Source organism: Cetorhinus maximus, chromosome 4 (assembly GCF_964194155.1).
Source record: "Cetorhinus maximus chromosome 4, sCetMax3.hap1.1, whole genome shotgun sequence".
NCBI classification, from domain to species: domain Eukaryota; kingdom Metazoa; phylum Chordata; class Chondrichthyes; order Lamniformes; family Cetorhinidae; genus Cetorhinus; species Cetorhinus maximus.
In genome coordinates this window covers 131,058,499-131,071,049 of record NC_135882.1, presented here as the reverse complement: position 1 = coordinate 131,071,049, position 12,551 = coordinate 131,058,499, and the positions used below count along the sequence as shown (strand labels likewise).

Sequence of the window (12,551 nt, the reverse complement as noted above, 5' to 3'; positions counted from 1 at the left end):
TATACCTACATCACATGGACTGCAGCGGTTCAAGAAGGCAGCTCACCACCACCTTCTCAAGGGCATCTAGGGACAGGCAATAAATGCTGGCCCAGCCAGCGAAGCCCACATCCAATGAATGAATGAAAAAAATTCAGGCAAATAAAACAAATCCACATTGTGTAAATAGTTTTTTGGGGTGAATTTCCATGTCAGCAAGGTGAGACAATTCAGTGGAAAATAAACTCCCTGGCATTGTCAGCACTGGAAACATTCATATCAGACATGCAGTGGTCAGGTCACAATAAAGCCCCTCTCCACAGGAGTCCCATAAAGCACGCCAAAGCCCAACTCAAAACGTCCTTATTGCACTACTGTAACAAAGTCCCTTTAATTCCCATTTGGACTATTCATTTTGGCAAACATCATGACTAATTTTAGGATATCAGGGCCACATCTACTTGAAATCCAGTGGCATTGACCTAATCTGATTTTTTTGTCAGTCTGGGTTAGATTCAAACTTTGGCCACAGAGGTGACAAGGGAGCATACAAACTCATGGTTATTCATTCCCAATTTTTTCTTTAAACATAATTCATTCCCTCAAACAATCCTCCTTTCACACATGAATCTTTCCCAAGAGAGCAGACAGAATCCTTACAAATCAGCCTCCAAATGCCTGTCGTTGTCCAGTCACACTGAATTAAGGGAATTGGTGTAGAAATTGCTTGCGTGCTATCACAAAACAGTTGGTATTACATTGGCAGCCTGTTCTGTGCTCCATTTGATATTCCACTGACTTCAACAGAGCCAAATATTTTGCGGAGTGTGTAACAGGCTGCACCACCATACAAGATATATTTCTACTCCTTCGCTTCAGGTGAGGAGCTTCCATGACTTACTCTTCCAATTTAGGGATGCTGGGTTCTTCTGTATAACATAGAAACATAGAAAATGGGAGCAGGAGGTTGTCATTCGGCCCTCCGAGCCTGCTCCGCCATTCAATATGATCATGGCCGATCCTTTATCTCAACGGCATACTCCCACGCTCTCCCCATTCTCCTTGATGCCTTTAGAGTCCAGAAATCTATTTCCTTCTTAAATATATTTAGCGACTTGCCCTCCACCGCCTTCTGTGGTAGAGAATTCCATAGGTTCGCCACTCTGAGTGAAGAAATTTCTCCTCATCTCAGTCCTAAATGGTCTACCCCGTATCCTGAGACTGTGACCCCTTGTTCTAGACCCTCTAGCCAGAGGAAACATCATCCCTGAATCCAGTCTGTCCATCCCTGTCAGAATTTTATATGTTTCAATGAGATCTCCTCTCATTCTTCTAAATTCCAGTGAATAAAGGCCTAGTCGGCCCCATCTCTCCTCATACGACCCATAGAGCTACAGGTAAGAGCAAATCTCAGGTTTACTGAAACAGGCAGTCTTAAACTGATGGCAAATTTGTAGTCCTATATTTTCATGGGTGCATGCTGTCCCCTAAGTGTCGAGTATGGAATGCAGCCATAGTCCATTCTGCCACATTACCGACCAGATTGCTGCAAGATTGGTGTATGTGGCTGCTACAGGGTTACCATCATAGGAACACAGGAACAGGAGTAAACTATTTCGTCCCTCAAGCCAGTTCCACCGTTCAATGAGATCATAGCTGATCTGCCACCCTATCTCCATATACCTACCTTTGCCCCATATCCCTTGGTATCTTTGGCTATCAATCAATCAATCTCAATTTTAAAATTAACAATTGATTTAGCATCGATTGGCACTTGCAGAAGAGAGATCCAAACTCCTACTATCATTTGTGTGGAGAAGCCTTTTCCTAATTTCACTCCTGAAAAACCTGGGGCTGTAATTTCTTGCTATGCCACCCAGTCTTAGACTCACCAACCAGCAGAAATAGGGTAGTCAGACAGAAAGTGTTGCCTTAAAATCTTGAAAGCTTCAAACAAATCACCCCTTAACCTTCTAAATTCCAGAGAATACAATTTCAGTTTGCACAATCTCCCCTCGTAATTTAACCCTCAGAGTCGAGGTATCACTCCCTTCAAAGCCAATATGTCCATCCAGACTGCTTACAGTATTCCAGGTAAGATCTAACCAGAACTTTGTATAGCTAAAGCATGACCTCTTGCATTCTAGTCCTCTAGATACAAAGGTCAGCATTCCATTAGCCTTTTGGTATGTTTTCTGGACCTGTTTGTGGTATTTTAATTATCTGTGTACCTGGACTCCCAAATCGCTTTGGTTCTCCACTGTTTCGAGTTTTGCACCATTTAGAAAGAACCCTCTTATTCCCTTGTTAGGTCCAAAGTGGGTGACCTCACATTTACTTGCATTGAAATCTATTTGCCATAGTTTTGCCCATTCACTTAATCTATCAATATCTCACAGAATCACAGAATCAGAATCACACAGTGCAGAAGAGGCCCTTCGGCCTCTTTTTGGAATTTTCCATCTACACTTCTGACAATGCTGCTTTTTTTCATTCTTTCACGGGAGGTGGGTGTCACTGGCTAGACAAGCAGCTTTATTTCCAATTCCTAATTGCCCGACTCTCTGACTCCTTCCGCTCAGCCGATTTACCTAACCAGGTCAATCATTTGTCTTCAGTTCCATGAGTTTCAACTTTAGATAACAATCTCTTATGAGGGAGCTCATTAAATGCCCTCTGGAATTCCTTATAAATAAATTTCACGGACATTCCCCTGTCACCTTTTCAAAAAATTCAATCAGATTCATCTGGCGTGACCTACTCTTTACAAATCCATGCTGACTTCCTCTCATAGCTGAAAATTTTCAAGGTGTTCAGTCACCCTATCCTTAATTATAGGCTCTAGCTATTTCCAAAGCACTCATTGTTAAGCTGTCTAGTCTCTAATTCCCTGGTTTCCCTCTCACTTTTCTTAAATAAACATCTCCTGTAGTAAGAATGCTTTAAAACATGATTTGAAGTACGACTATCAAGCTAAGTGTTGATCAGAGATTGTTCAATCAGTTTGCACTACAAATTCCTATTTTAAGAGCAGGGTTGAGCATGATTTACAACACTATTTGCTTTTAACCACAAGCAGCTCTAAATCTCAGCCCATCTTCATTATTACTGACAGTTGATTTTGTACATGTTTGAATATGTTCTTGCATGACAAATGGTTAATCATTGTGATAGCTCAAGTGAATATTATTGCACTCCCGGATCAACTTACAGCTCCCGTTTGTAAAGAGGATGGGGGCTGGTCAATGGCAGAGGGGAAGATGTGGGGGAGAGGAAAGGAGAGCAGGAGGGGAGACAGGGGCGGAGAGGAGAACAAGGGAGAGGGGAGAGCAGGAAGGGGGAGAGAAGAGAGTTGGGGGGGGGGGTGGAGAAAGAGGAAAGTGGGAGACCAAGAGGACAGTGGGAAGGGAAGAGGCCAGTGGGAGTGAGAGGAGAGGATAGTAGGGAGGGAGGAAGAGGATAGCAGGAGGGGAGGAGGAGAGGACAGCGGGAGGGGGAGGAGAGGAGAGTGGGAGGACGGAAAGTGGTAGGGGAGAGGAAGAAGAGAGGGGAAGGGGGAGAGGAGCGCAGGGGGGGAAGAGAGGACTGTGGGAGTGGGGAGGAAGTGGAGAGAAGAGGATAACTGGGGGCGGGGCAGAAGAGAAATGGATGAGTGGGGGTTTAGACTGGTGTGGGGTAAGGGGCGACTGAACTGGACAGGGAAGAGGAGCATAATAAAAATGAGAAATAACAGCAGGAGCTATCTGACCCTCCGGGCCTGCTCCGCCAATGAACAAAAGCACTGATGATCTACACCATCTTGTTCTAACTTGTGGGTGGGAGAGAAGGGGAAGGTGAGGAGAGGACATTGGGGAGAGGGAGGGGGCAGGTGAGGAGAGGATACCGGGGAGGGGGAGGAAGCAGGTGAGGAGAGGATACCGGGGAGGGGGAGGGGGCAGGTGAGGAGAGGATACCTGAATGGCAGTCCAAGGTGAGGGGAGAGGGTGGTGGAAGGGTCAGGGACAGTATATATGCAATTTGATTTTGATAGATTCTATTGAATCTGATTGCATTCTTCTTTCAGGCAGTGCATTCCAGGTCATAACAACCTGTTGTGTAAAGAAATTTCTTCTCATCACTCCCCTGATTCATTTGCCAATTATCTTAAATCATTGCCCCCTGGTTGCCAACTCTGTTGCTAATGGAAACAGTTTCTCCCTATCTACTCTATCAAAATCTCCCAATAATTTTGAATACCTCCATTAAATCTCCCCTTAACCTTTGCTGCTGTAAGGAGAACAATTCCAGCCTTTCCAGTCTCACAACATAACTGAAGTCCCTCATCTCTGGTACCATTCTGGCAAATCCTCTCTGCACCCTTTCCAAGGCTTTCACGTGAATCTTCATATGTAGTTTAGTTAGGGGGTGGGCAAAACTGCACCAGGGCATACAAAAAGAAATAAAAACAGAAAATGCTGGAAATACTCAGATCAATGAATTTTCATCAAAACTAAAGTGTGAGATGTAACAGGTTTTAACTAAGTACAGAGGCAGGGAAAGGACAAAGGAAAGGTCTGTGATAGGATGGGAGGCAAGAGATTAAATAACAACATGCAAGGCAAAAGAGGGTGGTAAAGAGACAAGCAAAGAAATGAAAGTTGAGTCTGGAGGAGGTGTAACACAAATTATAATTCAGTCCCCATTTTAACATTGGATCTTCAACTCTTATGTATATATTGCCATTATAACTTAGTTTCTAATTTATAATGGAAACTGTCTGTGACCTTTACACTTCCCCTCTGGCAGGAGGGTGTAATTATACTATTACAAGTTTGCGACTGCAGTTTCCGGAGCCTACAGACAAACACATTTATTACAGAAAATGGTTAACAGGGGATGCATATAGTTGTGAGTTTTTTTTAAAGATTATAAAGCGAAATGATGTCCCTGTTGAGCACTCTTAATTCCTGCAAATATATTAGTACAATTGGCATATCACAAGGCTGTACGATATGTACCTACAGTACAGTGGCCTGCTCTGAGCAGCTATATACCATTGTACATCTTTGTGACAAGTGCATGCATGCTATAAAAATATGAAATAATGCAGTTTAAATATATGCAAGGCAGCATTGCGATTTTGTCTGGGGAAAAGAAAGGTTTTAAATCATTATTGTGGCAATTATAGTTCACCCTTTATATGGTCAGATATGTATTAAGGTAATGAAGTGTTTACTTACCAGCAACTTGTAGACACATTCAAAAGAGTCTCAAAGACAACCAATGACAAACACGCAGTCAAAACCTAAACACACAATAAAAACATAGATATTTACATATTTAGAGTTTTCTCCTCTTCTGTCCTTTCCTTTTTCTACCTGACCCAAAAGAATGGCCTATGCAGCACGAAGATCCAATCTGGAGGAGTGATTTTGAACTGTAATAAAGGAACTGCCAATTCTTGGAATGGTCCCAACCACACCTATCCCCACCCAATGGTCCAGACAAGAGCTGACAAATCTCATAATTAGTGGCTGGAACCCATAAATCACACATATTTATATACATTGTTTTCATTTTTACAGGATGTGGGCGTCATTGGCTAGGTCAGCATTTATTGCCCATCCCTAATTGCCCTTGAGAAGGTTGTGGTAAGCTGCCTTCTTGAACTGCTGCAGTCCCTGTGGTGTAGGTACAGCCACAGTGCTGTTAGACCGGGAGTTTCAGGATTTTGACCCAGCGCCAGGGAAGGCATGGCGATATATTTCCAAGTCAGGGTAGTTGGTGGCTTGGAGGGGAACTTCAAGTTGGTGGTGTTCCTATGTATCTGTTGTGCTTGTCCTTCTAGATGGTAGCGGTTGTGGGTTTGGAAGATGCTGCCTGAGGAGCCTTGGTGAGTTTCTGCAGTGCATCTTGTAGATGGTACACACTGCTGACACTGTGCGTCGGTGGTTGAGGGAGCGAATGTTTGTGGAAGGGGTGCCAATCAAACAGGCTGCTTTGTTCTGGATGGTGTCAAGCTTTTTGGGTGTTGTTGGAGCTGCACTCATCCAGGCAAGTGGAGGCTATTCCATCACACTTCTGACTTGTGCCTGGTAGATGTGGACAGGCTTTGGGGAGTCATGAGGTGAGTTACTTGCTGCAGGATTCCTAGCCCCTGACCTGCTCTTGTAGCCACAGTATTTATGTGGCTAGTCCAGTTCAGTTCTGATCAATGGTAACCCCAGGACGTTGGTAGGGGGGAATTCCGGGATGGTAATGCCATTGGATGTCGAGGGGCTAATTCAATTTTAAATTCACAAAGAGACCGCTCTAATCAATAGAAACTAATATACCAGATTATTTTACTATCCTTAAAGTTTATTACGGTCAGAAAACTAGGATGGCAGATTTAGAATAATAAATATTCCTGATCAGAATATTTAATATACCAAAGGCAAGTGCGGCAAATGATGAAAACGCAGCAAACTATCTAAATAAAAGCAGCAACCATTGATTAAAATGCAGGTTTAAATGTTATCAATACTTAATTTGGATATAACATTTGTTTTGCTTCCTAAAATAAACCACCCCAAAAAGAAATTAACTTGTACCTGGTCATGGGAGAAGCAACAAAGCTGACCACCAGGCTATCTGACTGCATGAATAAACAAAACTCAGCTACTATACAGTCAAGATCTTTACAAGGGCTTATTTACCACACATCTAGTCTTTTTTAAACCACTAGGCATTCCTCACCACACAAATAAAAGTTATAGGCTTAAATCTGATCCCAGAGCAAATTTCATAACTTCTTGCCTGTACCCAGAGAATGGGAGTAGTTTAAATCACCCAATTTCCCTGGGTCAATGTCACAACACTTTCATAAAATATGGTATCCTAGCTCCATAAATTCTGGTACCAAGATTGATATTGAATGTTTCCAAGTACTAGTGGGACGCAGGAGTGTCATTTTCTCCTACTAGGGTCAGATTAATGCAGTCATTGGCGTTCACTCCCAGGAAGGTTTGCTTATTTCTACTGTTGATTGATACTGAATCATGCACATTAGTGTGGGCAGTTAATGAACACAAGGCACATATCTTAACATTTGCATTTTCCCAAAGTTTACATTGTGAACTTCCACCTCACTCTTGTTAACATTGGTACCGATGCTCTTATTCCTTTCCATATTTTCCCTTCTTGAAACACAAAACCTATTTTCACAGCTTCACTGCTAGGGAAAAAAACTGCAACTTCTCTACTTCTGGGAATATACAACAAGTCTGGTATAGGGTTGCCAACCCTCCAGGATTGGCCTGGAGTCTCCAGGAATTGAAGATCAATCTCCAGGACATTGCTGTGTGCAACCCTGGGAAAAATCACCAGGACATTAAAAAAGATTGGGGGTGGAATCTTCCAGGGATTTTAACTTGGCGAGAGGCCAAAAATCAGTTTCCTGACATCAGGATGAGCTTTTGGAATTCTATTCTCGGGACCTTAAAAGCCGGTTGAGCTTTCCAACGAGCAATGTTCAATGAACAAAACGAGCAATAGCATGTCATGCATGGTCATTAAAAGGCCACCTCACCGGATTTAAATTCCCTCGCCAAATTAAGTTCTCTGCCAGTCCAAAATTAGAACGTTCAGTTTTATGACTGTATGTAAGTGGTGTGCCCTTTAAATAGATTAGATTAGATTTCCCCTCGGATATCATGGTGCCAGTCACTCCCATAAACAGTCTGAGCATTTAGGGGTGTGTCCTTACTACCTAATATACTCTACAATAGCTCATCCCAGGGGTGAAATAATAGTATCCCCATGCGATCTGAACTGGATATACGTGTCTTTTGTAACATGCACTTCCTCAATCATTTCCAAAGCAGACTGAGATAACATTTGGTCAATCACCGTGCTATGCTGTGGCTGGAAGCAACAGTGCTAATCGCCAGGATTTCTTACAATAACAAGATATATTTAATTGATTGGTAGATACGCAGGTTCCTTGGAGCTGAACATTTCAACTAATGTGTCTGCTTACTTTAGTATCTGTACACCTGGGAAACCAAGTGCATTCAGACAACAAAGAAACATCTAAATAGGAGTAGCCCATTCCAACCATCCAGCCTATTCTACCATTCAACTAAATCATAGTAGATCGTACCTGAACATCATTTACCTGCTAAGATAAAAGCAAAAAACTGCGGATGCTGGAAATCCAAAACAAAAACAAAAATACCTGGAAAAACTCAGCAGGTCTGGCAGCATCTGCGGAGAGGAACACAGTTAACGTTTCGAGTCCGTATGACTCTTCAACAGAACTAAATAAAAATAGATCATTTACCTGCTTCTTGGATACACTTAAAATATTTTATCCATCTCAGTCTTGAAAAATTTTAATTGACCCAGCATCCACAGCATTTTGGGAGAGCAAGCTCCAGATTTTGACTACCCTTTGTGTACAGTGCTTCTTAACTTCACTTATACGTGATGGCCTATCTTAATTTTCAGATGGTGGCCTTTCGTTCTGGATTCCTCAGCAACGGAAGTAATTTTACTGCATCCAATCAACGGGGAAATGTGAAAACAAAAGGCAAAATAGTGACAATCCAAATAAAATGTAAGATGGCCCCATAGTCCAGCCACGATAAATTGAAATTATCCCTGTAATTCATCCCCTCTATAGCCATAATTAATTACCTCCATACTCAGGGCATCTTTAAGGTAACCACATGAGAAAGTGTGAATTTAATGAAAATCCCAAAGCCACAGGATGAAAATTAAAAAATCAAACACCTAAATCCAGTATCTATGTTTGAATTCAGTCACGTTAATTATAATTGTATTCATTCAAATATTACTTCCCCCTTATTATTTATGATATTAAAACAAAAGGAGAGGCTCTCAAATTATTGAGTTGGTCAATGCACAGCTCATCGTGTACTGAGTCCGTGAATCAAGAATTCTGAATATCTGGTCTTGATGTCGAGTTTCCTGAGGTAGAAGTAGAGCTCTAGAAATTGTTTCAGGGTCTCTCGGCTCAGGGCAGGTAGAGATAAATCAACCAAAGTTTCTATTCCTGATTTCTGTTGTGAAGCAATGCCCCTATGGGTCTAGGGGAAGGCAGGTATGGGCAGTCATGCCCCATTCCCCAAAAGACATGAAATCTACTTACATTCACCAGCAGAGCTTGGACACTTGTGAAAGATATTGGTGCATTGCTAACTCCTGTGTACTATATCCCAACAGGAGTTAGAAAGTTCAGGAGGTGAAATAAGGGAATTGCGGAGGAAATTGATAAATAACAGATTTTTAAAAAAAAGATAACTCAAATTAGAGCTTGAATTCAGTCTGGCAAAAAGCATAGAATTTTTCTCATTCTCATTTTTAAGGATTCAAAGTGTCAGTTGTCTGCATCATTTCCAGTGGCTGGGTTTGCAAAAGAAAATTACGAACATATGAATTAGGAGCAGCAGTCGAGCCTGCTCCACCATTCAATAAGGTCATGGCTGATCGGATTGTGGCCTCAACTTCACATGCCGCCTACCCATGATAACCTTTGATCTACTTGTTAGCCAAGAATCTACCTACCTTTATCTTAAAAATATTCATTGACCCTGCCTCCACTGCTTTCTGGGGAAGAGAGTTCCCAAGATTCACGACCCTCAGAGAAAAAAAATTCTTCTCACCTCCGTTTTAAATGGGAGACCTCTTGTTTTTAAACTGTGTCCCCTGGCTCTAGTATTCTCCATTTTTCTATTATTCCCCAATAATTCTCAAATTCTCCATAATGTTGCACTAATTGGCTTGTCTTGCTTAGAGAAATCTTAATGAATGGTGAGAGAGCAAGGGAGCGGAATACTACACTGCAGTAGATTAAGGAGGAGAGCGCATTTTGGGACAGTGGAAGCCAAATATCTGTGTTTGAATCCAAACTCCATTTTTTTAAGAAACTTTGTTCTCAGAATATGAATGCCATTGACAAGGTTGCATAATATGCTACCCATCCGTTGTTGCCACAAGGTGATGGATGGGCTTTCTTCTGGAACTGCTGCCTGAAGTGTGGTAATGATGCTCATACATTAATACTGAGTAGAGAATACGATGATATTAACCTAGAAAGGTCGCAACAATAATTGTTACCGCATTTTCACTCGCATAAAGATGATAAAACTTAGGCACATGATCACATTTATTCAAATAAAGCTCCAGAGCATTAATTCCCACCCGGCTAGTTTGCAAGGAGGCTAACTGATAGTCCCAGTGGTGACATTCAGGCAGCCTGGATTTGAATGCTGCTCTTAATTGACATTCAAATTCAGCTGTCAACTTCCGTGGGCTGAATTTTCCCTGTCGTCTTCTGAACCTCACCGTCAGGCTCGAATGTGGGTCAGAAGTCCCCACTGGGTGGGAAACAGTCATTGTCCCATGGCTATTAATTAATGGCCTGAGGGCAGTCACGTCATCAAATTAAAGACAACAGGCAGCCTCTTTCAAGCTAGAAGGCCTCCAGCTGTAAGGGGCAGCAGGCTGCAATGGAAGGTAAGTGAGGGGTAATAATAAGGTGCTTCAAAATGGAGGCACCTTCTCTCTCACCCCAACTTATTTAAAATTTAAACTAAAAAATGGCTTTTGCAGCCAGGTCACCACTGTGTGGGAGAACGCTTCTACAGGGCAGCCTCTGGCTGCTGCTGTACAGAGGCAGGCAGGGCCTCTAGGTCTGCCTGGCGTGTTGGAGTCTTCTGCTGGGAGGCTGTGCATCCAGGCAGTCAAACTGGCCTCTTCCTCCTGCGGTAACCTGAAGTCCGACTGGCAAAGCGGCCTCCTATAATTCGCATTAAGCAGCTTTTAATTACTTTAATCAACTACCTGCTGCATGTGGGTGGATAGCCCTGCCGTCCTGCCACCCACCACCCACACCCCTGCTCCCCCATTCCTGCCTCCCAGAAAACAGTGTGGGGTGGACTGGAGCTGGGCATGCCAGCTGGCAGTGCTACTTGTAGTTCCTGCCTGCCAGCTCTCCTGGCACCACCAGGGCCTAAAACCTCTCTTCCACTTTTGACTCACTAAAATCAAGGCTTTTAAAAGCCAAACATATCAACCAACCCAATTTCTTCATTAATCTCATCTCCTATCCTTTACAAATTTGGTGTGCCTTAATATTAAAAAAAGCTGCCTTCAATGGGAGGACATTTCACTGATTGGTAGCTGGATGCTAGATAATGGACCTTCACCTCAGCCAATGGGAAAATAAATATCATGGATATCTATGCTACCCTTTATTGACTCAAACAGAATATCAACAGCCACAGGTTTCCTGCTCAAAATATCTTTGGCGGACAGCTGATCTAAAGGTTGCCCATAGAGTGTGTGTGGTCATTGCCTCACATTTTATTACAACTGAGAAATGTATATCATATGAAAGCAGGGGTGCACTGACCTGTGGGCAGGATTTACCCGTGGTTATCGGGACACTGACATAGGGACCAAATCAGAGTCCTGAGCCCTCACTTGCCAGACAGGACCAGAGTACTATTTTCTCAGAGGCAGCCTCCTCCATGGGCAGGTTCCTGACACTGCAAGCCCAAGTACTGGGCTGGTAGCTCAGAAGCCTCGGCAGTCCCACTGGAAGAGCTGGGGGTAGGTTGGGTATCAAGGATCAGAGAGTCATTTACTGCACAGAAGGAGGCCATTTGGCCCATCAACTCTATGCTGGCTCTCCATGGAGCAATCCAGTCCATCCCATTCCCCCGCCCTATTCCTGTAGCCTTGCAAGTTTAATTCCCTCCAGTGCTTGTCCAATTTCCTTTTGAAATCATTAATTGTCTCCGCTTCCACTATTCTTGTGGGTAGCAAGTTCCAGGTCATTACCACTTGCTGCATAACAAGTTCTTCCTCACATTCCCCCTGCTTCTCTTGCCTAAATTGTGTTATCATCTAAAATTTAATTGTGGTCTATTCCTTCTTCTATTTCTTACGTTCTTAAGACATGAACCACAGGTGCCTCAATATGGAGATGCCCTTGGAGACGGGTAAGTTTAAAACAACATTTCAGAGGGGTCAAGAGGGGAAATCTCTTGGATTGAAACAGATAGCTCAGAGGGGCTGAGGGGCCTGCCTTTCCTGAGCATTCCTCTTTTGGGAATGAAGCCTGAGGCTCTGTTGGAACCCCAGGCTGCCATGGAGTGGGGGCTCTGCTGCCAGAAAAATGCCAACAAACAGGCAATACTGCCCCTAATTGGGGCCTTAAATATGCAAATTAGCTGCCTGCTTCCATTCAGCAGACAGCCAATCACTCTCCCTGCCCCCCCACTGGGAAACTTAACCAGTGGCAGGAATGCGTTGGGGAATCATCCGGTACCAGGGAAATTCTGCCCAATAACTCTAAAGCAACCAAGCAGCTGGAAGTTTTAATGGGATAGTTAGGTTTTGATTTGCTGAATGACATTTTCCTTCCTTGACTTTTCTTATGCAGAAAATGAGTTATGATTAGTGCTATGAATAATATACATATAGCTATCTCATGGGTTTTTTACATTAAATGTTAAATAATAACCAGTTAAAGAATTATGAGGATAAAATTGAGATTACTTTAATGATGCCTTTGTGGTTTG

At 42.9% G+C, this 12,551-nt stretch overlaps 1 protein-coding gene across 3 annotated transcripts in view; it reads right to left on the bottom strand.

Moving 5' to 3' along the window:
• slc35d4 (solute carrier family 35 member D4) overlaps nucleotides 1-12,551 on the bottom strand; it is a 211,557-nt gene that overhangs the window by 31,652 nt on the left and 167,354 nt on the right. For 2 of the 3 annotated variants that reach the window (XM_078540824.1, XM_078540821.1), the window contains one exon: nucleotides 5,199-5,263. The exons of the other annotated variant lie outside the window; for it this stretch is intronic. In XM_078540824.1, the coding sequence (XP_078396950.1) occupies nucleotides 5,199-5,263 (65 nt within the window). The remainder of the gene's footprint in view (nucleotides 1-5,198; nucleotides 5,264-12,551) is intronic. 3 annotated transcript variants of the gene reach the window in all.